General features: G+C 62.4%; 4 protein-coding genes across 9 annotated transcripts; 2 read left to right on the top strand and 2 right to left on the bottom strand.

Moving 5' to 3' along the window:
* Positions 1–127: 127 nt before the first annotated feature.
* On the top strand, positions 128–4,133 carry CAMK2N2 (calcium/calmodulin dependent protein kinase II inhibitor 2). The gene is made up of 2 exons (XM_085587977.1): positions 128–392; positions 2,839–4,133. Exons 1-2 carry the CDS (start codon positions 224–226, stop codon positions 2,907–2,909), a joined length of 240 nt encoding a protein of 79 aa, XP_085444103.1. The 5' UTR covers positions 128–223; the 3' UTR covers positions 2,910–4,133.
* Positions 3,866–9,241, bottom strand: EEF1AKMT4 (EEF1A lysine methyltransferase 4). The gene is made up of 3 exons (XM_085587972.1): positions 9,008–9,241; positions 7,869–8,152; positions 3,866–5,483 (listed from the first exon to the last, which is right to left on the bottom strand). The coding sequence occupies exons 1-3, from the start codon at positions 9,177–9,179 to the stop codon at positions 5,181–5,183; spliced, it is 759 nt and encodes a 252-aa protein (XP_085444098.1). The 5' UTR covers positions 9,180–9,241; the 3' UTR covers positions 3,866–5,180.
* Positions 9,232–12,165, top strand: ALG3 (ALG3 alpha-1,3- mannosyltransferase). 3 transcript variants are annotated; one of them, XM_085587960.1, is made up of 9 exons: positions 9,234–9,426; positions 9,719–9,818; positions 9,897–10,044; positions 10,169–10,329; positions 10,467–10,587; positions 10,852–11,057; positions 11,278–11,354; positions 11,534–11,678; positions 11,781–12,165. In XM_085587960.1, exons 1-9 carry the CDS (start codon positions 9,276–9,278, stop codon positions 11,968–11,970), a joined length of 1,299 nt encoding a protein of 432 aa, XP_085444086.1. In that variant the 5' UTR covers positions 9,234–9,275; the 3' UTR covers positions 11,971–12,165. The 3 variants fall into 3 exon arrangements, with proteins under 3 accessions (XP_085444087.1, XP_085444086.1, XP_085444088.1); XM_085587961.1 differs by lacking the exon at positions 10,852–11,057 and having other exon boundaries at positions 9,232–9,426; XM_085587962.1 differs by lacking the exon at positions 9,719–9,818 and having other exon boundaries at positions 9,235–9,426.
* A 372-nt stretch (positions 12,166–12,537) lies between these two features.
* VWA5B2 (von Willebrand factor A domain containing 5B2) lies at positions 12,538–25,534 on the bottom strand. 4 transcript variants are annotated; one of them, XM_085587932.1, is made up of 22 exons: positions 25,395–25,534; positions 20,742–20,896; positions 20,229–20,390; positions 19,680–19,905; positions 19,420–19,574; positions 18,854–18,985; positions 18,625–18,749; positions 18,321–18,497; positions 18,128–18,238; positions 17,802–18,004; positions 17,415–17,529; positions 17,161–17,346; positions 16,913–17,021; positions 16,547–16,836; positions 15,225–15,450; positions 14,796–15,140; positions 14,589–14,726; positions 14,399–14,518; positions 14,074–14,151; positions 13,804–13,873; positions 13,471–13,579; positions 12,538–13,184 (listed from the first exon to the last, which is right to left on the bottom strand). In XM_085587932.1, the coding sequence occupies exons 2-22, from the start codon at positions 20,878–20,880 to the stop codon at positions 12,576–12,578; spliced, it is 3,825 nt and encodes a 1,274-aa protein (XP_085444058.1). In that variant the 5' UTR covers positions 20,881–20,896; positions 25,395–25,534; the 3' UTR covers positions 12,538–12,575. The 4 variants fall into 4 exon arrangements, with proteins under 4 accessions (XP_085444058.1, XP_085444055.1, XP_085444056.1 ...); XM_085587929.1 differs by lacking the exon at positions 25,395–25,534 and adding an exon at positions 24,178–24,557; XM_085587930.1 differs by lacking the exon at positions 25,395–25,534 and adding an exon at positions 24,178–24,557 and having other exon boundaries at positions 16,913–17,018.
* Between the last annotated feature and the right edge of the window lie 1,118 nt (positions 25,535–26,652).

Here is a 26,652-nt window from a genome sequence, read left to right as displayed (position 1 = left end):
GCCGGCGGTCCGCGGGCACCGGCCGCGGGGGTCCCCCGTCCCTGTCCTGGCCGGGCCGGGCCGGGCCGCGGCGCTCCGGAGCCGCCCCCCGCCGGGGGGGTCCCCGCTCCCCCCGGATGCATGACTTCATCCTTCCGCCCGGGTTTCCTCCCCGCCGCCGCCGCCGCCGCCGCAGACCGGCTCCCGGCTCGGCGCGGCGCGGCTCGGCCCGCTCGGCCCCGCCATGTCGCAGGTGCTGCCCTACGGCGAGGACAAGGTGGGCCGCTACGGCGCCGAGCCCGAGGCGGGGGAGCTGCCCTTCAGCTGCCGCCTGCAGGACACCAACGCCTTCTTCGGGGGCAACCAGGGCAAGCGGCCCCCCAAGCTGGGACAGATCGGCCGCGCCAAGAGAGGTACCGCCGACCCCCGCTCTGCCCCCCAACCCCGCCTCAGCCCCGGGACCCCCGCATCTGCCCTGGCATCCCCGGGTTTGTCCCGGGACCCTCGGATCTGCCCTGCAGCATCCCGGGCATCCCTGCTGCTGACTCCTGCATCCCCGGCACTGCCCCACGGCATCCCCGAGACCCCCGGGTCTGTCCTTTTAACCCTGGTGCTGACTCCTGCAACCCCGGCACTGCCCCACGGCATCCTCGAAACCCCCACATCTGTCCTGCAACGTCCCCGGCACTGCCTCCTGTATCGCTGACGCTGCCCCACGGCATCCCCGGGACCCCCTCATCCGTCTTTGCATTCCCGGCTCTGCCCTGGAATTCCCGGCTCTGCCCTGGAATCCCCGACTCTGCCCTGCAGTATCCCTGGCTCTGCCCTGCAGCGTCCCCGGATCTGCCCTGCAGCATCCCCGGCACTGCCCCCCGGCATCCCCGGCATCTTCCCGTAGCAACCCCAGGATCCAGAATTCTGCCCTTGCTTCCCCGGCGTTCCCGGCACTGGGCAGTGCGTCCCTGGCACCCCCAATATCGCCTCACGAGATCCCCAGACTCCCGATTCAGCCTTTGTATTTCCAGTTCTGCCCCATGGCAGCCCCTGTCTCTGCCCTGCAACATCCCCAGCACTGCTCCACTGCATTCCCGCGACTCCCGGCTCTGCCTTGCATCCCCAGCACTGTCCCCTGCCAGCTCTGGCACTGCCTCCAGTATCCCCAGAATCTCCATGTCTGCCCTACATCAGCTCCAGCACTGTCCCCCGGCAACCCTGAGACTCCCCAGCTCTGTGACTGACACCCGCCCCCAAAACCACAGGCTCCCCCATCCCCTGCTACAGACACCACACTGTTCCCCCGCTGCTGCCCTGCAACAGCCCCCGCCTCATCCCGGGACTACCCCCGGGATTACCCTGCAGCATCCCCAGGGCTGCCCCTGGGACTATCCCCCAGCATCTCTGCGAGTGCCCCTGGCACCCCTCGGAACTGCTCCCCAGCACCCCGGGACTGTCCCCTTCTCATTCTTATAAACAAGCCTTTACCCGAGGATTACCAGGAACAGCCCTCCTGGCCCCTCTCTCCCTTCACATTTCTGCCTGCCGCAGAGACCACCAGCAGCCTCTGGCCATGCTGATCAGCAGATCCCCCCCGCATTTGCTGTCCCCCAGGGCTCCACGAGCACAGCTGTGTCCTGCCCCCCCGTACTTCACCTCCTGCTGCAGAGACCCCAGCAGCATCTCCAGCAGCATCTCCCCTGCTTCCATCAGGACCCAAAGAACTGCCCCCCTCTCCTGCCTGCACCCTCATCTGTCACCAGTGATCCTTCCCAATGCCTTGGGGACCCTTAAAAATGGCCCCCACTTTTCCTGAAGCCCCCATCCCACCTGCTTGGGGGTCCTGTATAGGCAAACACCCCTTCTTTAGGTGCAGGGGTAAGGAGGGAGGGGAGAGTTCCCCCCCAGGCTGAAATACACCCCAGCCCCACGGGGGTGAGCGCTGCCTGCTCCACTGCCCCCTTTTGCAGTGGTGGAGGCTGGGTCTAGCAGCACCCCCAGGCTGATGGGGGGATGATTCTCCTTCGGTGGTGTTGGGGGGGTTCCCTCTGCTCTCAGTGATTCTGGCGATGGATGTGGGGGGGGGAATCTGGTTAATCCACCCCCAGGAGGGTGATGGGGGGATTACTGACCACCCCAGCAGTGATATTGGGGTGGGGGTCTGCCCTCCACCCCCGGGGTGATGTTGATGGGAGGTACCTGCCCAGCCGGCCGTGGTGTGGGGTAGGGGGAAGGTGTGTGTGTAGCTCCCTGGTGATGCTAACGGGGGTCTGCCCAGCCTCCCACCGCTGCTGCTGGGGAGGGGGCTGCCCAGTGGGTGATGCCGGGGGGGGGGTCTCTGTGGAAGGTGACACGACGGGGGGCTCTTCAGCCCCCCATGGTGATGCTGATGGGGGTTCGTGCAGCCCGCCATGCTGGTGGGGGGCTGTCCGGCTCCCCCGCCGGCGATGCCGACGCTGAGGGTGGGTGTCCTGCGCAGCGGGTGATGCCGATGGGGGTCTGGCTGCCACCCCCGCCGAGCAGGCGGTGCTCTCCCCCCGCTGGGTCATTACCCATTCCAGTCCTGTTGCTCTCATCAGCGCCTGCCGCAGAGAGGAGGGGGGGTCCTTCCTGGTCTATTCCTGCCCCCCCCTTCCCTAATCACCCATCCAGAGGCAGCTGCTGGCTCTGGGGATGCTGCCCCTACCCAAGCCGGGCAGGGGGGTGATTCCCCCACCCTTCACCCCATTTATACCCACCTGAACCCCCTTTGCCCGGCTGCCCGGCACCCGGGGGCACACCTGGAGCCTGCCGGGGGGGAGAGCCAGCGTAGAGGGGCAGAGACTGTCGCGTCCCCTCGCCCACGCGCCCCCCCTGTCCCCGCAGTGGTGATCGAGGATGACCGGATAGACGAGGTGCTCAAGGGCATGACGGAGAAGTCGCCGCCGGGGGTGTAAGCCGGGACCCGCCGCCAGGACCCGCCGGCCGAGCCCCGCTCCAGCCCGCCGCCCCGCATGCTGGCTGGACCGCCGACGAGGAGGGGGAGGCCATGCCCGCTGTCCCCCCCGGCCCGGGGGGGGGCCCTGCAGCCACCACCACCCCCCCCCGAGCCATGCACTTTACCCCTCCGCCTCCCCCGGGGCCGGGACAAACCGCCGAGCCCCCCACCCTGGGCGAAGACCCCCCTCCCCGGGGAAGGGCTCCAGCCCCCTGCTCCGCGGCGCGTCCCCCCAATCCTCCTTGGCGGAGGGTCCCCGAATTCCGGGGCGACCCGGCCCCATGAGCTGGGGGGGGAGCGCTGCTGTCCAGAGACATTTTTTGCTCCATCGTTTTTTGCATGAGCTTGGTGGCCCGGGCGGCCGGCCCGGGGGCCGAGGGTCAGCCCCACCACTCCGGCACGCTTCTTTTTAAACAGAAACTCCTCATATTTGTATTTTTATATCCGAATCTTTGTTAAAAACGATCTGCTGACGTTGAGATGTCAAAGTAACTGCATCGAGAAAACAAACGAAAACAACCGACCAACCAACAAAAAAAAAAGGTTCATATTTTTTTCCATAAGAAAAAAAAGACAAAAAAAGAAGAAAAAAACGAGGGCAAAAATTAAAGGGGGGCGAGAGTGATGGAGGGAGCATGAGGAAAGCCACAGGAGGAGGGAGGGGAGCAGGGACCCCTGGCCTGACCCCCCCGCTGGCAGGCAGCAGGAGCACCGGAGGGTTTGGCAGCATCACCGGCCGCTGCAGTTCCTTCCCAGCAGCACCGGGGCAGAGCCCACCGGGGCCAGCTGCAGGTGCCAGGGGGGGTCCCAGCACTGGTGGGGTCGGGGGAGAGTGGGGAGGGCAGGGACCGGCCTGAGTCGTTGTTTTTAATTTTGTACTTTAATTTAATTTTATTTTTTAAGAAGCTTCTCGGGGGGTTCTGATGTGCATGAGAAACTTGTCATCTTTTTCAATAACCTACGAGTGGCATTTATGGAGACAACGACGCAAAAAAAAAACCCAAAAAAACACAAAAAAAAAAAAACAAACAAACAAAAAACTGAGGAAAAAAAGAAAAAAAAAAAGAAAAAAAAAAGATACTTGTGTCATGATGTTCTACGAATGATCCATTGTAAATTTAAATGCCATTTTTCACTGTACTGGTGAACAAAATGCAATGAATAAAATACATTCATGTACCCAGGTGAAGCCGGCAGCTGCATGCTCCTTTCTGTCCCTTCCTTGCGCCAGCTGGTTTTGGGGTGCCTGTGGGATGGGGTGGCATGGCCAGGATGGGAGCTGACCCTGGAGCCCTTTGCTGGCTCTTGGTGCAGGGGGAGCTGCTGGCTGACCCACTTACACCTTCTGCCTGAAATAGCAGCCCAGCAGCTTGTGCCTCTGTGGTGTCACCGCCAGCCCGCCCAGGAGGGGTCCCTTTTACCCACCCCAGGGGGAGTTGGTGCCCAAAGAGCCTCTGGGGACACTGCTAGTGGCACCCACGCACCTGCCACACCAGCACACACACGCAGCCGGTCCCAGCAGCACAAGGTGGCCCACCCTGGCACACACGTGTCACTGTGCTGCTGGCCCCAGGCACAGGGGGACACGGGCCAGGCGTGTGCGGCACACCGGGATTGTCACCACAGGCAGGAGTGGGGAGGGATGGGGAAAGAAGCAGATGTGCTGCCCTTCCTGCCCTGTGGCACCGGCTGCCCCATGCTGGTACATTCCAGCCCGGACCCCCCACTACTTGGGGGGGGGTGGCAAGGACAAGAATACAGTGCCCTTGCACACCCCCATGGCCAGGGAAGCTGGGGCAGGGGTCCTGGTGCAGGATGGGGTGGGGGCTGGAGCAGTGGGCACCCCCAGTTCTGCCCCTATACCCAGTGCCAGCACCCCCGCTGTGCCCTCAGCCCAGCTGTCTGTGCCAAGGGGAAGGGATGGGGGACAGGAAGCCACTCCCTGCAAGATGGATGGGTGAAATTAAACCCGATTTGGTTTCATACTGGCTGCAAAGCCTGGAATCCTGGCTGCTCTCCAGCTCAGCAAGGAAAGGCCAGGGAGGGGGCACAGAATCACCAGAGCATCCCTGTGCCCCTCAGAGGAGGCCAAGTATCCCCCTCTTTGCTCCCATTACCCACATCACTGGGCACCTTGCAGGGGGAAGGACCGGTTCCCTGTCTCCCACCTGTGAGGATGGAGCATCTTAAGGCTTTGTTGGGTGGGGGGAGGCTGGGAAAGGCCCCTGGGTCACAGCTGGATGGCAAGCAGATAGTCCTCGTCGTCGTCCGGGGGGGCGGGGGGCGGTGGCGGGGCGGGGGGCGGGGGGGGCTGGTGCAGCCGGCGCCCCAGGGCCGCGTCCCGGGGCTCCAGGGGCTGCCCCTTGCGCATGACGTAGAGGAAATAGTGGAAGGCGCCGGCGTCGCCGTCCCCGCAGGCAGCGTGGCGCAGGGACCAGCCGAAGGCCTCCTGGGCATAGTGGGGCTTGCGGAAGTGGGGCTGGGCGAAGGTGATGGAGATGAAGCAGCCCCCTGGGCGCAGCACCCGGCTCACCTGCGTCAGGAAAACCCCCGGGATGGGGTGGGGGAACGCAGTGAGGTTCACGCCTTTGGCTCCGTTCCCAAGGACCCCATCACCATCTGCCAAAGACCCTTCCCAGCCTTTCCCATCGCAGCCCCAAATCTCTTGTCCTAACCTTGAGCCCCCAAGAGACACCCCGGGTCTGGCCTGTCCCCAGACCACCCACAGGTGGGGCTATCAGGAACAGGGGTCCCCACGCTCCACCTCTCCCTGCCACCCCAAAACTCTTCATTCCCACCCACAGCAGACAGCATAAAAACCCAATCCTGGCATGGGAAAAGCTTCATTCTTTTGAGCATAGCCACCCTGCAAGCACAGAATGGAATACCCACCCACCCACCCCTTCCCAGACCACCCAGTACTACCACCAACACCCAGAATCAGAGGGGGATGTGGGGGGTGTTTGATGGGAAAGGACTCAACCCTTTTAATCACCATTTTCTCCCTGCTGGAATTAAGCCCCGCTAACAGGATGGAAAAGAACATCAATTTTCCTGCTTGGCTTTATCCAATGTCAAAAGGCTTTTACGGCCAGTGCCCGCGTGCTCAGCATGCAAAGGCAGTGCCTGGGGCGGGCGGGCGTCCAGCCCCCTCCCCGGCACCCTGCCCCAGGCGGGGACACCCCCGGACCCCCCCGGCAAGGGCAGAGAGTCCCTGCTGCAGGGGACAGGGCTGGAGGCCAAGTGGGGGGTTTCCCGAGCTCTGGTTTAATCCTGCTGGGAAGCTCCAGCTGGGGAGTTCTGGCTGGGGCCAGCGGAGGGGACAGGCAGGCTGTGTGTCCTCCCCTGCTGCGGCGGTGGCTTTTGAACCAAACCTTACCGGTTTTGGCCAGGGAAAGGGGAAGGCAGGTCCCTACATCCCTCTCTGGGCACCCGGCTCAGTATCCCTCCTGCTAAGCGTTTGAAAATCTGCCCTGGGAAGACCCCACAGCTTCCCAACCCACGGGCGGGGAGGGGGGTCCCCGGAGGTGAGGGCAGGCAGGGATCTCCGGCTGGAAGTGAGCGAGAGGCATCCCGCATGTCCACATCCCATCCCTCGTTAATAGAGCAATAATGGCCGTTGCTTAGAGACGAGCACAGGAAACCTTCCCCGCCGTCAGCAGGAGCAGGGGGGCCAGGGGGCTGCTTCCCGATCCCACCACACCCGCTGTCCCCGGCTGGCTGGGACAGGGTGTCCCTGGGGTGTCCCCACAGGCAGGGTGGATTTTCAGGTTCTTACATGCCCCCAGGGAGAGGCTGTGAACCTCCCAGTGAAGCAGGATGGCGGTGGGAAGGGAGGTACCACGGACAGACCCCTCTGAAGGGACCTCCAAAACAGGGAGCAAGTGGGAACACCCAGCGAATCCCCCTGGGGATAAGGACAGCAGGGACCGGCTGCGGGTGGAAGCTGGTACCCAGTGATGCTGGGGGAGGGCAGGGATTGAGCAGAGGATTAAAAAGGGAAAAAAAAAAGGGAAAATTAAATCCCTGCCGTTTGGCAAAATGACAAGGACAGGCAGCAGCGCTGGCAAGGAGGGCAGGGCACGGATATCGAGCACAGCCCCACTGCCCTGCTGGGGGTTGCACTCCCTCACAGGCTCAGCCAGGCAAGAGAAGACTGGGAGAGCTGTCAACAGCCATGAGCAGCCTTCCAGCACCCCGTGCCTGCAACCCCGGGGTGCCAGGGAGGTGCAGCAATTAATTATCCTGGCAGTTATTCCCGCAGGGTGGGAGAGGCTGCCAGGACCCGCACCCCACGCCGGGACAGGCTCAATCCGGTCCCGACGCTGCCAATTAACAGGGCCCCGAGGCATCTCCGTCCCCGTGGCAACGCCACGGCCCTGTCGATGCTGATGGGAGTTGCCATGGCAACACCAGACCAGATGATGGGGACCCCGGCTAAGGCGATCGAAGCTGGGGCGGGGGTGCGGGGGGCAGAGCTCTCTCAGACCCGCGGTCACCACCTTGCCCTGGGCAGGCAGGGCCACCTCGGTGTGTCCCCCGAGGTCCCCTACAGCCACCCGCAAAGGACGGGGTCAATTTTTCCTGCCAACTCTTTGTATTTAGCATGCAAATAAAGAGAAGGGTCATCCACTTCTCCAGCAGGACCCAGGCACACATCCTGCTCCATCGACCTCCCCGGGGAGGAAATGATGGGCTGTAAGAGGGGGCAGTCTCCCACTCCCAGGACTGCTGGGGGCTCCCCAGATGCCCCCTTGCAACAAAGCTGAGCAGGCAGCAGCAGCTGGGAGGACAGAAACACCGGCTGGGGCACTTACAGGGAAGCAAGGTGGTGAGGAGGCCCTCAGCACCTTCCCCCACCCCAAATGGGGATGGGGTCCACCCTCTGCACCCCTACTCAGGTCCCCCCAGCCCATACCTCTGTCAGCACCCGGTGCATCGCAGCGGCTGCCTGGGGCGAGACGTCCCAGGGGTCGGTTTCCTCCACCATCAGCACGTCCAGGGTGCCCTTCTCCAGCACCACGTCGAAGGAGGCGTCGGGGAAGGCGAGGGCGCGGATGTCCATGACGGCCCAGCGCAGGCCGGGGCAGGAGGCGTAGCGGGCGCGCATGGCCGCGATGCAGGCGGGCGAGAAGTCGATGCTGGTGACGTCGGTGTAGCCCAGCTCGTGCAGGTCGTGGCTCAGGGCGCTGTTGCCACAGCCTGTGTGGGGCACAGCTCACGCAGGGCTCGGGGTGCCCTTGGGGGTGCTGGCACCCCAACTCTGCTCCTGCAGTCTGGGGGAGGGTGTGGGTGGGCTGGGGCTGCTGGAGAGGGACAGGGCATGGCTTTGATGCCCGGTAGTGAGTGTTGGGCTACTCATTAATTACCCCTGTCCTGCCAGGTGGGTGCTTTGGGCTCCCATCCTGGGGCAGCCCTGCACACCTGATCCTCTCACCTTGGGGTGGGAAGAGTGGGGAGGCTGGAGGCAGGAGAGAGGCAGAGGGCGTTCCCAGTTATCCTTCCCGGTGCGCTGTGGGGCAGGAGCCGGCCATGGTCCCAAGAGCTTGCTGGATAACTCCAGTGGGAACTTAGGGAACTTCGGCGGGGTTTAACCGGGTGCAATGGCGAGAGGGATGGAAAAACTGGTGTCTCAACAGGACACGGGGAGAGCCCCGCTACCAAGCGGGGACTCCTCTCGGAGCCGCTCCACCGGGGCTCGGCCGCTCACCGGGGGGGCCGAGAGGGATCTCGGGGAGGGGGGCGGATTTGGGGGCTATTAAGCGCAGCCGGCAGCGGCTGATCCGCTAACAGGATCGGTGATTATACCCCCTTAATCCTGCCGGCGGATCAAACCGCAGGTGGGATTACGGGGCGGTTGTACCCGCCCCGCTGCCCGACAGCACCGCCGGCGCCGGGGCCACCCCGCCGGGCCGGGCTGCGCGCAGCTCCCGGTACCGGCCCGGTGCCACACCGCCCCCTGGCGGCGAGCGCCAGCGCATCCACCGGCGGCGCCCTGAGCCCCGCCCACCCGCCCTCCACCGGGCACGCCGGGCACGCCGGGCACGGGGCACGTACCGAGGACGAGGATGCGGTCACCGGGGCGCAGCTCGGGCTCCAGCTGCGGGAGAAACCGGGAGAGCCCCCCCAGCCACTCGCGGGTCTCGGCGCCCTCCCGCCGGTACAGCGCGTCCCAGAACCGGCGCCGCCCGTAGCGGGGCGGGGCGGCGGGCGCGCGCCGCCGCTCCATGCCCGGGAGCGGGGCGGGAGCACCGGGCGCCACGTGCGGCTTCCGGTGCGGGCCGGCGCGCCGCGCTCAGCGCTCCGGGCGGAAACACGGAGCGGAATGGCGGCGGGGCGGGGGGCGGCGGCGCTGCGGCGGGCATGGCGGGAGCGGCGGGCGGCGCTGCTGGAGCCCCGCTACACCCCGCTGGTGGCCGCCTGCCTCTGCCTGGCCGAGGGCGGTGTCAACCTCTGGGTCATCCGCAGGGTCCCCTGTGAGTGCCTGGGGCTGGCCCCGGGGACGGCGCGGGGCGGTGCGGGGACAGGGACGGCTCGGCCCCGGGCTGGGAGGTGATGGCGGCGCTTGTCCCGGGGCAGCGCGGGCACGGGGACGGACCTGCCCCGGCCCCTGGGGGGGCGGCATCCCCGGGCGGGGCATAGGGCCGGGCGGAGGGGCAGCGGGCGGCGGGGGAAGAGCCGGCGCTGGCGGCGGGGCCGGGCCGGGCCGGGGGTGTGGAGGCGGGTCAGCCCGCAGCGCCCCCGAGCCCTGACCCCGCCGTCCCGCAGACACCGAGATCGACTGGAAGGCCTACATGCAGGAGGTGGAGGGATTCGCCAACGGCACCCTCGACTACACCCGGCTGAAGGGCGACACCGGGCCGCTGGTGTGAGTGACAGCGACACCCAGCTCGCCGGGGCCGGCGGCTCCCCGCGGGGCCGGCCCCTCACTCCGGTCTCCCCACAGCTACCCCGCCGGCTTCGTGTACATCTTCCTGGGGCTGTACCACGCCACGGGCCGCGGCTCCGACATCCGCCTGGCGCAGTACATCTTCGCCGGCCTCTACCTCATCAACCTGCTCCTCGTCTTCCGCATCTACTGCCGAACCAGCAAGGTACCTGCGGCCAGGGCTCCTCGGGACTCCCCTGGGGAGGGGACACCTGGCTGTGGAGGAGCTCAGCAGCAGCAGGGACTCCAGGACAGGCTATTGACCCTTTTGTGTTTCTGTCCCCTGCAAGGTCCCTCCCTATGTTTTCTTCTTCATGTGCTGCGCCTCATACCGCATCCACTCCATCTTTGTCCTGCGGCTCTTTAATGACCCTGTGGCCATGGCCATCCTCTTCCTCGCCATCAACCTCTTCCTGGAGGAGCGCTGGTCCTGGGGCTGCCTCCTCTTCAGGTGAGGGGCTGGGAGCTGCTCTCCGCAGGGTGCTGGGTGCGTGAGCCAGCTCAGCCCCAGGAGGAGGCTGCGTTTGGCTCAGGGGCTGCCTGGGCTCCCGGGTGGGGTCCGCAGTGGTAATGCAGCTTCCTGCTCAGCCTGGCTGTGTCCGTGAAGATGAACATCCTGCTCTTCGCCCCTGGACTCCTCTTTCTCCTCCTGCAACGGTTTGGTCTCCTGGGCTGTATCCCCAAGCTCTGCATCTGTGCTCTGCTCCAGGTGGGTCCCTGTTTGCACCGGCTGCAGCAGCAGGGAATAGTGGGCTGCCTTGCCAGGCTGCAGAGCCATGGGTGGAGACAGCAGTACCAGCACCTGTGGCCTCTCACAGCAAGCTGGGTGTTGATAAATAGTCTAACTCAGGTGACTTTCATCTTTGGCTGACTGTCCCTGTCACCACACAGGGCACTGGGCTTCTCAGGAGATAGCCAGGGTAACAGTGACCTGGTGTAGGGCTCTGTGATGGTGCTGGTGTGTCCCTGCCAGGTGCTCCTGGGCCTGCCCTTCCTGCTGGTGAACCCCGTGGGGTACCTGACCCGCTCCTTTGACCTGGGCCGCCAGTTCCAGTTTAAATGGACAGTGAACTGGCGCTTCCTCCCAGAAGAGGTTTTCCACAATCGAGTCTTCCATGCCGCTCTGCTCCTGGCTCACTTGGCAGGCCTGGGGCTCTTTGCACTGCACCGGTGGCACAGGTGAGAACTGGGGTTCCCCACGGGTGTTGATCCCTGCCAATCCCATGTGCAGGATACAGATCCATGACTCCCCCATCCCTGCAGTGCTGCAGGCGTGATTGGAGGGCAGTTACTGCTCTATTTCAGGCAATGTATGGCCCAGGCTTTGTGGCTCACAGGGGAACAGTGGGGTGGGAGAGACTTTCAGCAGTTTAGATTAATGTTTGTTCTTCCCTCTCAGTTCCAAAGAGAACATCCTGACTCTGTTGAAGGATCCTGCCAAAAGAAAACCTGCATCCCCTCGCTTGACTGTCAACAATATCCTTTGGCAGGGTGGGCAGCAAGGAGGGAAGGAGAGGGCAGGCAGAAACCTGGTTGGGTCTCAGGTCATGCAGTGCTGTTGTACCAGCCTGCCCTGGGAAAAGCAGCTATGCTGGGGAGCTGATGTGGGACCACACCTCCAGCCTCCTGTGTTTGCCCCCTTAATGCCAGTGCATGGATTGTCTTTATCCTCTTCTCCTCCAACTTCCTGGGTGTCTGCTGCAGCCGCTCCCTGCACTACCAGTTCTACGTCTGGTATTTCCACACACTGCCCTACCTACTCTGGTGCACCCCCACCACCAAGCTCGCCCACATGCCCAAGTACGTGCTGGCAGGGAGGGGGAGCACCCATCTGCTGGGGGGCTGGGAGCGAGGATGGCTGGCATGTCCCCCACGCTGACCCCCAGCTTTCCCCCTGCACAGGGTGCTGCTGCTGGGTGTGATCGAGCTCTGCTGGAACACCTACCCCTCCACAGTCTGCAGCTCCCTCTCCCTGCACATCTGCCATGGACTCATCCTGCTCCAGCTCTGGTACGGCACAGCCCCCACGCCAGTGTCACACACCCCTGCACCAAGCAGGAAACCCACAGCCAAGTCCAAGAAAGCCCAGTGAGAGTGGGGATGGCCGGTGGGAACTGGCCTCTGGAACTGCCCCATCTGCCTGCTCTTTTCCCACTTGACTCTCAGGCTGCCCACAGCAATCCCAAGAAGGCCATGAGCCCTGGAACTGTGCAAAGGGGGCAGGTGTGGGGACCCCAAAAGGCAGGACTTCCCAAATAAAGGGGGCTTTGTGTGCCCTTTCCCAAAATCCTTGTCCTGTGATGATGTCAGAACAGCTGTCCCTGGACTTGCCCCACCTGAGGGAAGGCAGAGCATCTTCTGGAGCCATGGAGCCATGGGCACTCTCGCTTCCTAGCTGTGGGAAGGGGGTGCCTAGGGCTAGGCAGCAGCCTCTGGGGTGAGGTTAGAAGAGAAGAGCTGCAAAACTGCTTAGCCTCAAGGTTTCATTTGCTTTGATGGAGCCCAGGAATCCCTCCAGTACAGCTTTTCCTATTCCCCTGCCTGCTCCCTCCCACCAGAGATGGCTGGTGACCCCCTCCTAGGATTCTGGTGAGTCCTGGCATGGCCTGAATGGAGGCAGCAGCTCTCTGCTGATAACAGAGACACCAGTGCAGGTGGCTCGGAGCCAGGTGTCTTTATTGGCCCCTTGGGCGGCCGTCAGACGTTGTTGGGGTTGTAGCACAGCATGTTCAGCTTGATGTTCTCGTCCCAGTGACGCAGCAGCAGGAACAAGTGCCTGGCTGCCCCTTTGAGGCAGCCCACGTCCACCCCCTCGGGCAGGCGCTGCGCCTGCAGCCACGCATCCGCCTTGGCCGCCACCAGCTCCCACTCCTCAAAGAACCCAGCGCAGCGATGCTCCAGCCACGCTAAGGCCACCGCCGTGGCCCAGCTGGCACTCTCCAGATCCTCGGGCCCCATGTCCTGGCAGCTCACACCGGCCTCAGAGGGGGCAGCCGAGTGGGGCCCGGTGTCGGACTCGGAGCCGTGCCCGCTGTCCGCCTGCGCCCACGCGGCTGCGCTGGGCACCTCGGAGCAAGTGCTGCGGGATGGGGGCGAGCTGGGCTGCGGGGCTGTGATGGGCTCCTCGCCCTCCTCAGCCCCGGGTCCTGCCTCAGGCATGCTCCTGGCCCCCGGGGACACGGGGCTGAGGCTGGCACGGTGGGAGGCGTAGGGGGAGGCACGGCGCAGGCGGTCCAGGGGGATCTGCACCACTTCAGAGAAGCTCTCGGTGAGCTGGAACGGCCCCCGGGCTTGCTGCAGCTGCACCTGCGAGGAGCGGGGACAGACAAGTGGGGAGGCAGGCAGGGGTGCAGACCCACTGCAGCACCAAACACTGGGGGCTGCAGGAGTGTCCCTGGGGTACAGGGGCAGTCGAATGCCCCCCAAAAAGCCAACGAAGATCCCCAGAGACATTTAAGGACACAGCAGGGCTGAGCAGGCACCTACTGGGAGCATTTTCTGCTGCTCACACAACCTGGGTGGCTCAGCTGGCACCCAGCAGGGCAGGTTCCCCCTCTGGGATGGGGACAGGGGACAGGCAGCAGGTCCTTACCAGCGGGACGTAGTCATGGCTTGCGTGGTTGCTGGGGCGCTCGCTTTCTGGGCTGAGGCACTGCGGGCGCAGCACCAGGCTGGGACCCCTGCGCCTGCTCAGGCTAAACCTGTGGGGTCACAGGCAAGATAACAGGATTGGGAGGGATTCCTGAAAGACAGCTGGACGCCAAGCTGCTGCAGGGAAGGGGCTGGAGTACCAAACCCCCCCCCATTTTATGCTGCAGGAGCTGGCAGGGGACAGGGGACCAGCAACTCCCAAAAAGTGGCACTGTCCCCTCCCCACAACACGCCATTTTTTGGTCCCTTGCATCCCCCCATCCCACAGTGTCACCTGGAGCCTGTGATGCTCTCTGTGGACTTCTGGGAGCCCATGGATGTGGTGGAGGGGCTGGATGGAGGCCCTGCAAGGGGGAACAGTTAAGCACGGTGGGAACATGATGCACCCAGAGGTGTGTCCTGCTGCCCAGTACCTGGGAGGGCAGCTCAGCCCACGTGCCCAGAGTACTGAGGGCACAGTGGATGCTCCAGCTGTGGCAGGACATCGAGAGTACCCCATCTCCCACCCTCATCCAGCCCTTGGCCCCCTCCAGCCTGGACACACCGTTTGAGTAGTTTGGCTTTTCCCAGCCAAAGGTAGGGGAGGAGATGCTGCCCAGAGACCTGGCGACCTCATCTCGCTCTGCAAAAGAGCAAAACCTTGTGGGGCCCTGGGCTCCAGGGACCTCATGGCTCACAGCTGCTCTCAGGGGCTGCTATGCAGTCCCCCCACGGCCCCCTCCCCAGTACAGGGCAGATGCTTCTTTCCAGATATCCACAGCACCCTAGGCAGGACCAGCCCCACACAGGCAGCAGCTGAGGATTTCCAGAGACCCCAGTGCAGATCCCTGGGGAGCATGAGTTGACATAAAGGACATAAAGGTACTGACCTGCAGTGCCAGGAGCTTCATCCTGCTGCTCTATATCCTGCTTCTGCCCCTGACCCGCTGAGGAGCTCCGGTGGTGCCAGTTCCCTGCCGCAGCAGCTCGTGTCCGGCTGGCTGAGCCAGCTGCAAGGGATGATGCCACCTCAACCCTCTGTCCCCTTGCTGCCCCCTCCCACCAGGCCCTTGTCCGTACCTATGCCCCACACCTCGGGGGCTGCGGGCAGGGCTGCCTGCGTGGCACCGTCCACGGGCACCAGGCGGGTGTAGAGGGAAGGCACGTTGCAGGCTTTGCTGGTTTGCACGGCTTTCAGGCGGAACCGGCGGGCAAAACCTGCCCAGAGAACGTGGTTAGAGCAGGGGGGATGCCGGAGCCGCACCGGGGAGAGGCAGCAGCACCCACCCTGCTCCAGCTTGGCTTCCCGCTGGGCCACGCTCTCATTGTCCCGGACCACGGAGCGCGCTGCCAGGCGATGCAGCGGCTTGTCCCAGGCTTTGGGCACCCGCCGCGGCGGGACCTCCGTGCCCAGCGCCTCCCGGGGCTGCAGCAGGGACTCCAGCGAGGCTGTCGCTTCCCAGGACACCGGCGTGCCGGCTCGCAGCGCGTGGATCACCACCTGGCAGCGCAGGGCCATGCCGGCATCACCCAGGCCGGGCTGCCCGGGCTCGGGCGCTGGCGAGGCACTGAAGAGGTAGGAGGGCTCCACCAGCATGTCCCAGTCCAGCTGGGTGGGCGAGAGGAGATTATCTGGGCAACGGCAAAGGCTGGGCTCAGCAAGGCGGGGGCACCTGGCTCCACCCCACCGCCCTCGTCCCCAGAGCCAGCACACACTTGACTCCACCGCGCTGGGCTGCGTTTGCAGCGGCTGAGGTCCCAGCTGATCCAGCCGGCCCTCCAGGGACTGGTTCCTCTTCTGTGACACCTTTTCCAGGGCCTGGCAGAGGCGATGGGCATCCAGCTCCCCGTGAGGCGTGGAAAAGCTGCGCCCAGCCAGGGCAGCGCGTGCCAGCACCTTCTTCTTCTGCGCCAGCTCCTCCGTGCTCAGGGCCACCGTCACCTGCGGAGGGGACAGGGCTGCTGGCAAGCCTGGCACAGAGCCCAGCTTGCCCTGAGCTGCGGTGGGGCACCTGCACCTCTTGGGCTGCTGGCTGGAGCCTTGGCTGTCGTCAGCCCCAGTGCTCTGCAGGCTGGCACCAGCTGCTTCCCAGGGATGCTGCCTTGGCACCACAGACATGGGAAGCACCCACACAGGAGTTTGCAAACATCCCTGGGGACTGACTCAGGCTGATGCTGGAGTTGCCAGGGATTTGTGTGTGTGCAGAAGTGAGGTTAACTAGGATACTCAGGCTGGATGATGTTACAATGGGATGCATTCCCCAGTGCAGAGTGATGTCCCTGCATTAAGATGCTTCCCCTAAAAGCCATGTCAGGGCAGTGGCACCCATGCCACCTCTCACCTCGGCAGCAGGGAGTTGGAAGGATCATTTACTCTGCAGGGAAATCACTTACGCTTGACATTTCAGCAGCAAAGGGCACCAGCTGTGCTGCTGTGTGACAGGAGTGGGTTACCTAAGCCACTGGGAAGGAGCGTGTCCTGGTGCTGGGTGACAGCTGGCCTCACCAAGCCATGGGGCCATCGTCACTGGGGCAGCTGCCTTTCCCCATCCCAGAGACCCAGCTGGGTTTTAAACCCAGGTATGAAGCAGCGGGGATGTGGCCCACTGCTAATGAAGTGTCTGGCAGTGTTGGCTGAGGGCTGAAGGAGCCAGGCTGAAGCCCAGCCAGGCAGCCTTTCCTCTCTGGCTCGACAGATTTGTTATGTGACGCCAGCCCAGCTATTTTCATTTGGTTTCTGCAGCTTTAAGGCGTCACTGAGCTGGCTCAGGGGTGTCTGTTAGACACTCTGCTGACTGCTGGCCAGGACACTTAAGGGACCAGCTGCTTAGTCCCCAGCTGTCCCACTTCAGTAGGGCATAACCATCCAGGAACATCCTCATGGCATCCATTGCTGATCCTTGCTTAAAATTCAGGCTACAGCCCTCTGTTTCCCAGCCCAGTGGGCAGATGCCTGGGCACAACAGGGCACCAAGGCTCCAGCTAAGGCATGAACGAACCACACACCATGAGCCCCTGCACCCCAGTGGGCTCCTTACCTTGGTGCCAGCTGGGGCAGAGGGCAGCGGGGCAGATTTGGTGGAGGACTCGCAGAGGGACAGGCTCTTCTGGCCCTGCTGGGAGGTGACATCAGCACCAGGGGCCGAGGAGCCACCCTCAGGGGCCACATCCCGGGAACCAGTGGACTCGCTGCTGGTAGAGCTGCGGGAGAGCAGCCCCTGGCTGCGGTCAGTGCTGACAGAACAGTGTGTCAGGACATACTGCTCCTGGATGTAGGAGGGATGGTAAATCCGCTTCCAGATGTCTCCCCCAGAAACAGGATCGATACCTGCCCGGTGAGCAGATGCCCTGTTAGCCCATGGCTCCCATGACTGCCCCCTGCCCCAGCTCTGGACCCCACTCACTCCGCTCTGACACCTCTGTACTTCCAGAAAAAAGCTCCAGGGAGGCATCCCCAGTTCCTGGGTTGCTCTGGGGTGGCTGCCGGCTCTGCCCAGGACTGGGCACTTCCTGCTGGGAGAGAAAAGCTGAACCCCGGGAGCTCTGGCGAGCCCCTTCCTGGCCCTGGGGGGAGAGGATGCCACCATCACCCCCAGCTGGGGGAGAGCTGGCAGCACGGGGACCATCCTCCCCAGGCCAGTGCCAGTCGTACCAGTGGGCGCCTGTCCCCGAAGCGGGCGATGCTGTAGAGGACACAGTAGCTGATGAGGCGGTCGCCGGGGTAGAGGGCCGGGAGCTCGGTGGGCGAGAGCAGAGCCTCCATGCTGTCGGGGACGTACCAGTCGATGGTGATGTCGCTGATGGCTGGCTCGATCGCCTTCTTCAGGGCCTTGATCAGCTGGGGAGTGGAGACAGTGTCACACACAGCGGTGTCCCCAGTGCCCCCCTGCCCTGCCTGGGTCTTACCTTGGGCTGCAGCCTCTCTGCTGGACCCAGGAACTCGGCACGGCCCCGGCTCACCTTGGCCATGGCCTTCAGCAGCTGCCGGCAGGCCCGCGGGCCCATGCCAAAGCTGAAGCACCTGTGGGAGAGCCAGGGGACGGAAAGCCATGGCTGGCAAATCCATGGTGAGCCCTTTAGCAGGGGTGGGCAGGGCTATCTGACAGCCAGAGTGCTGCCCTGGCTCTGTGCTGGGCTGGGACACCCCAGGAAGAGCCGAGGCCGTGGGCTGAGGGTGAAGGACACCCTTGGGGCAGGCGCAGGCAGGATTGGAGGCTGCACAAGGAGAAATCAGCGGGAACAGTGTGGGAGATTCAGGGAACACCGAGACCAGCCGCAGTGCCGGCGCCGTACCTGACGGTGCTGGCCTGCCTGCGCACCAGCCGGAGGATCCTGCTCGCGTTGCCCACCGCCGCGCTGGTGAAGAGGAACAGCTGGCGAGGGTAGCCGTGGTGCAGGGGCTGTGCCAGCGCCCAGCCCAGCGCTGCCAGCAGGTTGGTGCCACCAGGGTCTGCCCGCAGTCCGCCGAGGTGCTCGCAGGCGCGCCGCAGCGTCTCCTGCCAGCACAAAGAGCCGGCCTCGCAGCGGTCCCGGCTCACCAGCCCCCACCCCAAGTCAAGGAGCTGGGAGAAGGACAAAGAGGGGTTAGTGGATCCCCAGGATTTGTCTGTGGTACTCACATTGCTGCAGAGGCGACTGGATGGGAAGAGCGGCTTGATGTCAGCGCCAAAGCTGGCGAGGTTGAGCAGTGTTCCTGACGGGAGGCTCTTCAGAGCCACCAGCAAAGCCTCCTGAGGTGACAGCAGGGACCAGGGACAGCTGCTAAAGGCTGGCCACCCAGGGAGCACCCCTGGACCCATGGCCGTGCCTCACCTTGACCTTGTCAAGGTCGGGGCCACTGATGGAGTCGCTGCGGTCAATGAGGAAGAGGATCTCACGGGTGACGCTCTGCAGGTCCCCCGGGACGCCCTCCACAACCGGGCAGAAGTTCAGCATCAGCACGGGGTTGGGGAAGATGTCCTTGTGGAAACGCTTCTGCACGAAAGCCACCTGCGAGCCAGGCAGGTCAGAGGCTTTCTCACAGCCTCCAGACCACACCAAAGTCTTCCTCACCCACAGCCCAGCACCTCTCCCTTTCCTCCTCCTGGCCGGGGCAGCAGCAGCTCTGCCCTGTCACCTGTCTCTCGCCGCTGCTGTCGTTCCTGGCAATCCGCACGTAATCCCTGCGGTTCCGGATGTGCGCCTCGTACTCCGGGTACGTCATGGTGCCCTCCTCGATCACCAGGTGGGGGCTGTGGGGCTCTGGGGGGCACAGGACAGTTACCCTGTGCTGCAAGGGGCTGGGGATGCTCTGGATGTTTCCGGGGTGATGCCTCAAACCCTCCAAGGGCGCCATCTCCCCTCACCACAAGGGTAGAGGATGATCTCCAGGTCCCTGTCATAGCGGTGGGGCTCAGCTAGGGTGACACAGGTGGTGGTGGCAGAATTGGCCCAGGGGTCAGCATCAGCTCTCAGGGCGTGTGATGGGCTCTCCAGCCCTGCAAAGAAGGGAAGGCAGCAGGTAAGTCCCTCACTAACCCCCTCCTCAGCCCCCCACACACCAAGCCCCACAGCAGTGGCTTTTCTGACAGAGCTAATGGGATTGACTGGGCCAGCAGCAAGGAGCACATCCCCACCAACCAACCATCTTCCCCTCCTCACCTCCTCACCCACCCTCTCCCCAGTGCATCACATCACCCCAGGGAAGGAGGCTGCTGACCTAGAGCTGCCCAAAGGCACAGGCAGGGTGACTTTGAGGGGTCCCAGCCCTAGGGATGGATGGAAAAAGGGATTCTTCACCTGGAGGGAGTGCAAGAGGATGCCCAGGAACAGGCCCTCACATCCTCCTAGAAGGGAGGGACCAGGGAACATCACCCACACTTTAAGGAGGTTTTACACAACCAGCTGATAGCACCCAAGCCACCCTCCCTACCTGCCAGCAAGCAGGGGCCCTTCACCAGCAGCTCGAAGGCGAACTCGTAGGGAAAAGGGTTGTAGGGTCGTCCACGAAAGATATCCACATTCTCCACAGGCACCACAGTGGGTGACTGGCTCCGGGCACCTGGCCCCCCAAAACAGCTTGTGGGGCTGCAAGGGGAGAGGGGGTGATGGCTCCTGCCCCCCCAGCCTGCTCGCCCAGCATTGGCATCGCCCCCCTGGGATGGCAGAGACTGAGGAAGCCATGAAAATCACCATAGGGCCAACCTGTCGTCACACAAGCTTGCCGGCTCGCTCTCGGGGTCGGCGGGGACGTGGGGTGTGAGGATGGGGGGCAGGAGGAGGCGCAGGGCCCCATCCAGCAGCGTGGGCAGCTCCTGCACTGTGTTGAGGGTGACAGCCAGGCTCTCTGATGGGCACAGTGTGCCAGTGACCATGATGAAGGTGGAGCGCTCCACGTCCTCATCCAAGACAAGGTGGCCTAGGCAGGAGAGGGAGGAAGGATGGGGGAAGGTCAGTGAGGCATGTGGGGCTGTGGAGGGAGTCCTTGGTGGCCCTAATTGCTCCCAAAGGTGACAGCAGGGCACAGGTGTCACGAAGGCTGTGCACATGATGGCAGAGACCCAGAAAAGGTGGAGGGAGGGGAAAGGAGATGTTCAGATCTCCAGCCCCAGAGACCCACCAGGCACTGGGGTGGCCTGGCAGAGGCTCTCAGCCCCTCGTATCCCCCCACACTTCCCCCCTGCCCGTTCTGGGGCTCCTGGCCAGGAACACCCAACAGCACCACCCATGCCAGGCACTCACCCCTGGCACAGCGGCGCAGCCGGCCGGGGCTGGGGCTGCACTGGAGGCAGCAATCCTGCAGCCGGTGCCGGTTCTGCACCTGGAACGTCACCCGCCGGCTGCCCACGGCTGCCTCAAAGCCGGCCACCACCTCCGACTCCTCCAGCGGGTAGATGAAGATGCCTGCAGGCAGAAGAGAGCCCCGAGGCAGATGCCAGCAGTGGCACGAACAGCCCATGGGAGCCCCCCGAGAGCCCGTCTGACTCGCAGCACGACTGAGACGCAGGCGAGTGAGATACAGGAGCAGCCCAGAGCGAGGATGAAATCCTCCTGTCCCTCCGTGGTGGCAATCTGTGTGCTCAGACTCACTCTCCTCCTGCCCACTGTGTGTGACAGTGGCCCCACCTCTGCTGGCCTCAAGGTCTGGGGGTCGGGACACAGATGGGCTGGAGGCAGGATGCTCTCCAGCACAGGGGTTTTAGGGGGCCGTGCAGGCAGCCCGGGTCCCTGCCAGACCCCATAGCCCTCCCTTACCTTCCACAGGCTCCTTGTGGGGGTTGGTGTATGTGAGGTGAGCAGTGATGCTCAGGGAGTACCCGTTGGCACAAGCCTTCACCGTGGAGCTCTTCAGGGGCAGAGCCTCCCAGGACACGAGGGCGTAGAGGCCTGGCATGGTCCCTCCGTGGCAGCTGTGAGCAGAGGGAAGGCAGGCACTGGGTGCCCAGGGACGGGGTCTGGTGGAAGGGGCTTTGCCCACGAGCCATTCACATCTGCCCAGCCTGTGAGGGTGCAGGTCTCCAGCCTTCCCACATCCCAGGCTGCTCGTCAGCATGCACAGAACACATGGACCTGGGCCCAGGTCTCTCCTTGCACCCAGCCCACCTGCAAACCAGGTGTGGAGCCACAGGAGCCCACAGAAAGGGCAACAAACTCCTGTGGGCAGTGGTTACGTGCAAGCCCCAAGCCCTGGCAGACTAACAAGGACCCCTGAACAGAATGGATAAAGGCCAACCATATGCAGCCCATCTCTCAGCTACCCCAGAGCAGCTCCAGAGCCTCTCCAGGCCATCTCCTGCACTGGCTGGGAGAGGAGCATCTGCTGCCTCCCATCTCCATTCGTCCACAGAGGTTACCAGGGTAATGTGTTTAAAAAAAAAAAGCCAACCAGAGGGGTGAGAAGCCCACAGTGTAACTAGGACAAAGCAGCCATCCGTGTTTGCTGGGGGTTTAATAATTAACAACAAGGTCAGTGCTGCATGGAAGAACAGCACAGAGGGAATGCACTGCAGGGTGGAGCCCGACAAGTGGATGATCATCACCTTCTTTGCCCAGAAATGGAAGTGTCTAGGGTCCCACCTTTTGGCAGGAAGAGAGGTGGTTGGAGATGCCTTCCAGTCGTGGCACCAACCCATTCCACACCTCTCTTCCCCTTGGGAAAAACACCCAGGAGCAGCATCACAAATAATTGTCAGGAGTCAAGGCATCTCTCCAACATCAGCTCACTCTGTGCAATCAAGTATTTGTGTAAAATATTCCTGTCAGCCTTAGCCCTGGCTGTGTGGATCTGTGGACAGTGGGCATGGGGTCTGCTCCACGTGTGGGTCTGCACCTCTGCTCTGCCCCAAGCTCCTGTGACCCAGCAGCAGCCAGGCCCCCGCCCCACGCCGTGTGCTGGTGCTCCAGCACACAGCGTGCCCAGGGCAAGGACAAAGCCAGGTACAAGTGAGCCATCTGGTGCCCCCACTCCAGCAGCCTTCATCCTGGGAACAGCTCATAAGAGCTTTGGTAATGGGAGGCTCGGGGTGCCCTCGGCGTGTGGTCACAGAGTGGCTCTCACAGAGCATCCTTGAAAGCAAAGCAGGGCTACATCCTTGGAGGCAGCACCAGGACCAAACTCTCAGTGGGAGGGACCCTTGCAGAAGTGCATTAGCAACGTGGCTGCATCCCAGGAAAATCAGTCCATTACACCAGAGGAGCCATTTACATGCTCAGCTGGCATTGCAGGGCTATGCTGGCAGATCCTGGCCACCCAACCACGCCCCATCATCACCAGCCCTCCACCCTCTGTGCAGGATGCTGCACGCACTGCTGCACCCCCAAACTGTGCTCCCAGCACACGAGGTGGCACAGGGTCCCTGCACAGCCTGATGTTCCTCCACACTTGCAGTTCCACAGTTGGGAACATCAACAGCTGGTTCCTGCCCCGACCACAGCACCCAGACGGGATCTGGAGACCAGGGTGCCTCCAACCCATCCACACTGAGCCAATAAAGATGTATTTCTCCCCAAAGCTGTTTAATTTGTTCCCAAGGCACCCAGTTTGATGCCCAGCAACGTGCCCCCTGTTTGCCATGCCGCCTGCCAGCCGGGTCACTGCCAGCTTGTTTACCAGGGAGTTACTGGAGAAGCTGTCCCGGCTGCGTTTTATCACTTCTCTTTACATTTACCCTCACAGAGTAAACAGGCCCCATCTGGCCCTGCCACGCTTTGTGCTGACTGCTCTAAGCCCTGTGGTAATGAATAAAACCAGACCTGATGGTCCTCACCCCAGCCTCTCCATCCTCTTTCCCTGGGGCAGCAACTTGTTCCCAGATGCCAGTGTGCATCACCAACAGGTCCCCAGCCCTCTTCCCATCTCCAGCATTATTTCCAGTACCTTCACAGCCCTCTCTTCTTCCTCCCCTCCACCTACTGCCTACAGGAGCTGGTTTAACCAACAACACCCCCAATATAAAAGGGCTACAGCAGGCTGGGGGTAGCTCTCTGTGCTGGCAGCTAAAAATTGTCTGAAGGCAATAAGGAGCTGACTCTTCCTTAGGTCAGAATAAATCAATATTTCTCTTCTCGCCTGTGGGCAGGCTGAGTTTCCCAGCAAGGCTGAAAGGGAGGCAGGTGCCAGAGCCCAGCAGACCCTCCTTAGCTGTCTGGGGAGTTGCCAGAGTTTCACCTGCTGCAGCAAAAGCCGCTCAAGCTGGGATTCAGCATGGTCCGGGGGAAGGAGGAGGCCAAACCCCACCCAGGCAAATCCAGGAGAAATTTCCATTGGTGACAGATAGACAGGCAGGTTCAATAGAAAGGATGGAAGGAGAGGAGCCCAAGCCTCTGCAAGAGTGCCTGGAGTGAAGAGCCATTGCTGTCCCTGCTGCTCAGCTGCGTTACCCCCTGCTTCCCCAGCCTCCCCTCCCTGCAAGACATCCCCTGGGGCACAAAGGCAGGACAGCAGGATCCACCCAGCTCCTGGAGCATGGAGAAGGCCATAGAGCCAGGAGGTGCTGGTGCTGATGCCCTATACCCATGGGACACACCACTTTGCAGAGCCCGAAGAGGAGTAAAGGGGAAAGGAATTGCTGGATGGGGCAAAGGACTGTCTCCAGCCTGTGGTGCCTCCTGCTTTGTCTGCTGGGGAGTGGGAACAGAGAGCAGAGTCCACTGCACATGCTGGCACTCACACCCTGACTCCAACACCACATCCAGGACCACCACCTCCAGGACCTGAGCTGCTGCTCTCGCCTCCCCAGAGCCACTAAAACCCCTGGAAAAACCCATCCTCGTGTCAGGGAACAGGAGTTACTTGTCCTCAATGCACCCTAACACAGGCACTCCCCAAAAGAAAAGTCTCAGCCCCATGGATTTCCCCTGACAAAGGCAAATCCTGGCAGGGCAGCCCCACAGAAGGGTCCCAGTGTCCTCCACCTCGGGACATCTGTGGCATGGGCCAGGGACCCGTCACTGATAACCTGGAGCATGTTCCCAGCAGTTACTGGAGCCAGCCCAGTCTGGTCCCTGCTGGATGGTGATTTCAGCACTTTTGTGGCCCTGCTGTCTCATCTCCACCTCTCACCCCTCCTATGACCCAGAGCTGCCCTGACAGCAGATGCACAGCCCTGGGACACCGAGGAATTGCGGGACACCCTCAGGGTCCCAAGCCACCATGGTCCCTGCCCTGCCTGCCCCTGGCCCTGGTCCTTACCTGGAGGAGGAGGATGATGAGGATGACACAGAGGCTGCAGGCTCCTTCCAGCACCCGCTGGGTCCCTGCTTTCTGCAGAGCCCTCTTTCCTGGGGATGGGTTTCCCTGCCCCTCTGTCTGGGTGCTGCGGTACCCGGGGGATGAGCGGTCCTTCCCCGCCTCTCCCTGCTGCAGGCTCCCTCTCTGGCACTGGCTCCTTCACCGCCCTCGCTCCATCCCTCACTCCTGTGCCAGCAGCAGAGCTGCTCCAAGCCCAGCCTCATTAAAGAGACACACTCCCTATACCGGCACCCTGGGGGGGGTGGGGGATGCTCTCACGGGGAACGCTGGGGGTCTCAGGGGACAGCCAACACCCTCAGAGAGTGACAGGCACCAGCCAAGAGCAGAGTCCATGGCTGTGGGCTGCTCTGTACCCACAGAATAGCAATGTCCAGGCAAACTGGTGAGACCCCTGGTGATGCTGCAGCAAGAAAAACCATGGGGTTTGTCTAACTGGGACACACAACCACCCCCTGTGTGGCCCCCCGACAGAGCATGAGGCAAAATAGCCCCCATCAACCAGATGAACTCTCCAGTACAAATAATGTTGGCCACAAGTGTCACAATCAGCTTCACGAGAAAAGGTCTCAGCTGCCCTGAGACCATAACAAAATGACTGGGAGCAGGTAGATGCTCAATATCCACCCCAAACCCAGATGCCCTGGGGTACCACGGGGCTTTCCTATCAGCCTCCATGTGCTGCAGTGAAATCACAGCCTTGAGGAGCAGAAAAGAGGGGGGATTCAGGGACAGCACAGCTTTTGGGAGACAAGTGTGACAACAAGCCCCCCTGGGGAAGGTGCAGACAGTCAGGAAATCCCAGCAAAGTCAGGACATGTCTACTGGCAGGGAGCTCTCTCAGCCTGGGGCGCACTGGGAATCCCTCAGCCACTGACAGCCCCACGTTCCCAAGCAGGACCAGAGAAATCCATCAGATTTGGGCTAATCCCTGCCCTGCCTTTCCCAGGCAGCTCCCTGTGCTATAGATAGGAGTGTGCTGCTGCAGCTCTTTTTATAGAGCACACAGAGAGGAGTCCCCCCCACCCCTGCACCGCAGAACCCACCACCACAGCCACACCGAACCTGGAGCCAGTCCAGGCACAAACTGGGGCAGAAAAATCCAGCAGCACCACAAGGGGAGCAGTCCCCAGTCCTCAGCAGGTATTTTTAGATCTCACCTCTCAGCTGACCCATATGCCACTGCAGCTTCAGCTCCTTGAGACGGGTTTCACAGGTGACAGCAGGAGCAACAGAGGGAAATCTCGGTGGAAGATGCCCTTGGCTGCACATGATAGTGTGAGACACACTCCTCCTTCCTGACCCCTCACCCTGAGCTTTAGTCAACAATTATCTGGCCAAGAGGCACTCTGTGCATCCCTAGGGCCTTTGCTAGAGCACTCTGAGCCATTCCCTCCCCCATGTGAGATGGCCCATGGCATATCACTTCCCCTCCTGGTGCAGGGAGGAGAGCTGAAGTGTGCAGCTGCTCCCCTTCCCTCTCCTTTACGACCACAGGAGAAGGATGCTAATCCATGTGTTATCCCCCCGTGACAGCCACCAGCTCTGGGAGCTGCTGGAGGCCCTGCACACACCACAACACATCCACACAGCCTGCGACGTGCATGGGACTCCTGCTCCCATCATCACAGCAAGCGCCAGAGCCACTCCAGCCCCAGAAAAAAAAAAAACACAAGCTTTGATTTTTCTCTGAGATACCATTTCTAGGCCAAGCTGAGGCAAAGAAAAGCATCCAAATGTGAGCACTGGTTCAGTGCCACCAGGCGGGTGATGGAGCTTGGCCAGCCCACAGCGTCAGACGTGGCCCGGGTGTGACAGCGGGTAGGGAACAACGCCCGTGCAGCACTGGGGACACAGCTGAGTCTCCCCAGCGTGCTGGCAACTTCAGCAGGAGACACAGAAGGGCTCCATCCCAATCTGGTGTTTGTGTCCCTGCTCTGCACTCTCACAGCTTCCCTACAGCAGTTCATCACTGACACAAATAGACCTGGAGAGCTTGGCATTGCTCTTCAGCAGAGTGCTGAGATAAAACGCGTTAAAATCTGCAAATAGAGGCCCAGCTCAACCCATGACTCCATTCAGCATCCTCACGCCTCAGTAACACCTCACCAGCAGCTGCAGCACAACCCAAGGGACCAATCAGGATCTGGGTATTTATCCCCAAATCACCTCTTCCTGGAGCTGAATTATCACCCATTGATAAGGCTTGCTGGAGGGGGCACAAACCACAGAGATTTTACAGATGCTCTCAGGTCCTGAGTAGCTGACAAGCCCTGTGAATTTAGTGTGAGTTATTTTGGGAAATAACTCAAAACCCAGCCTGGCAGGAACTGTGCTCAGTGCAGCTGCAGCTCCTCAGACCCCGCTGTAGATTGCACAGGGTTGCCTGCAGGGCGAGGGGCACGGGCATCCTGTTTA

This window comes from Lonchura striata, chromosome 9 (genome assembly GCF_050655825.1).
Source record: "Lonchura striata isolate lonStrDom1 chromosome 9, ASM5065582v1, whole genome shotgun sequence".
NCBI classification, from domain to species: Eukaryota; Metazoa; Chordata; class Aves; order Passeriformes; family Estrildidae; genus Lonchura; species Lonchura striata.
Note: the sequence above shows the minus strand (reverse complement) of the source record. Positions and strands in the feature narration are given on the sequence as shown.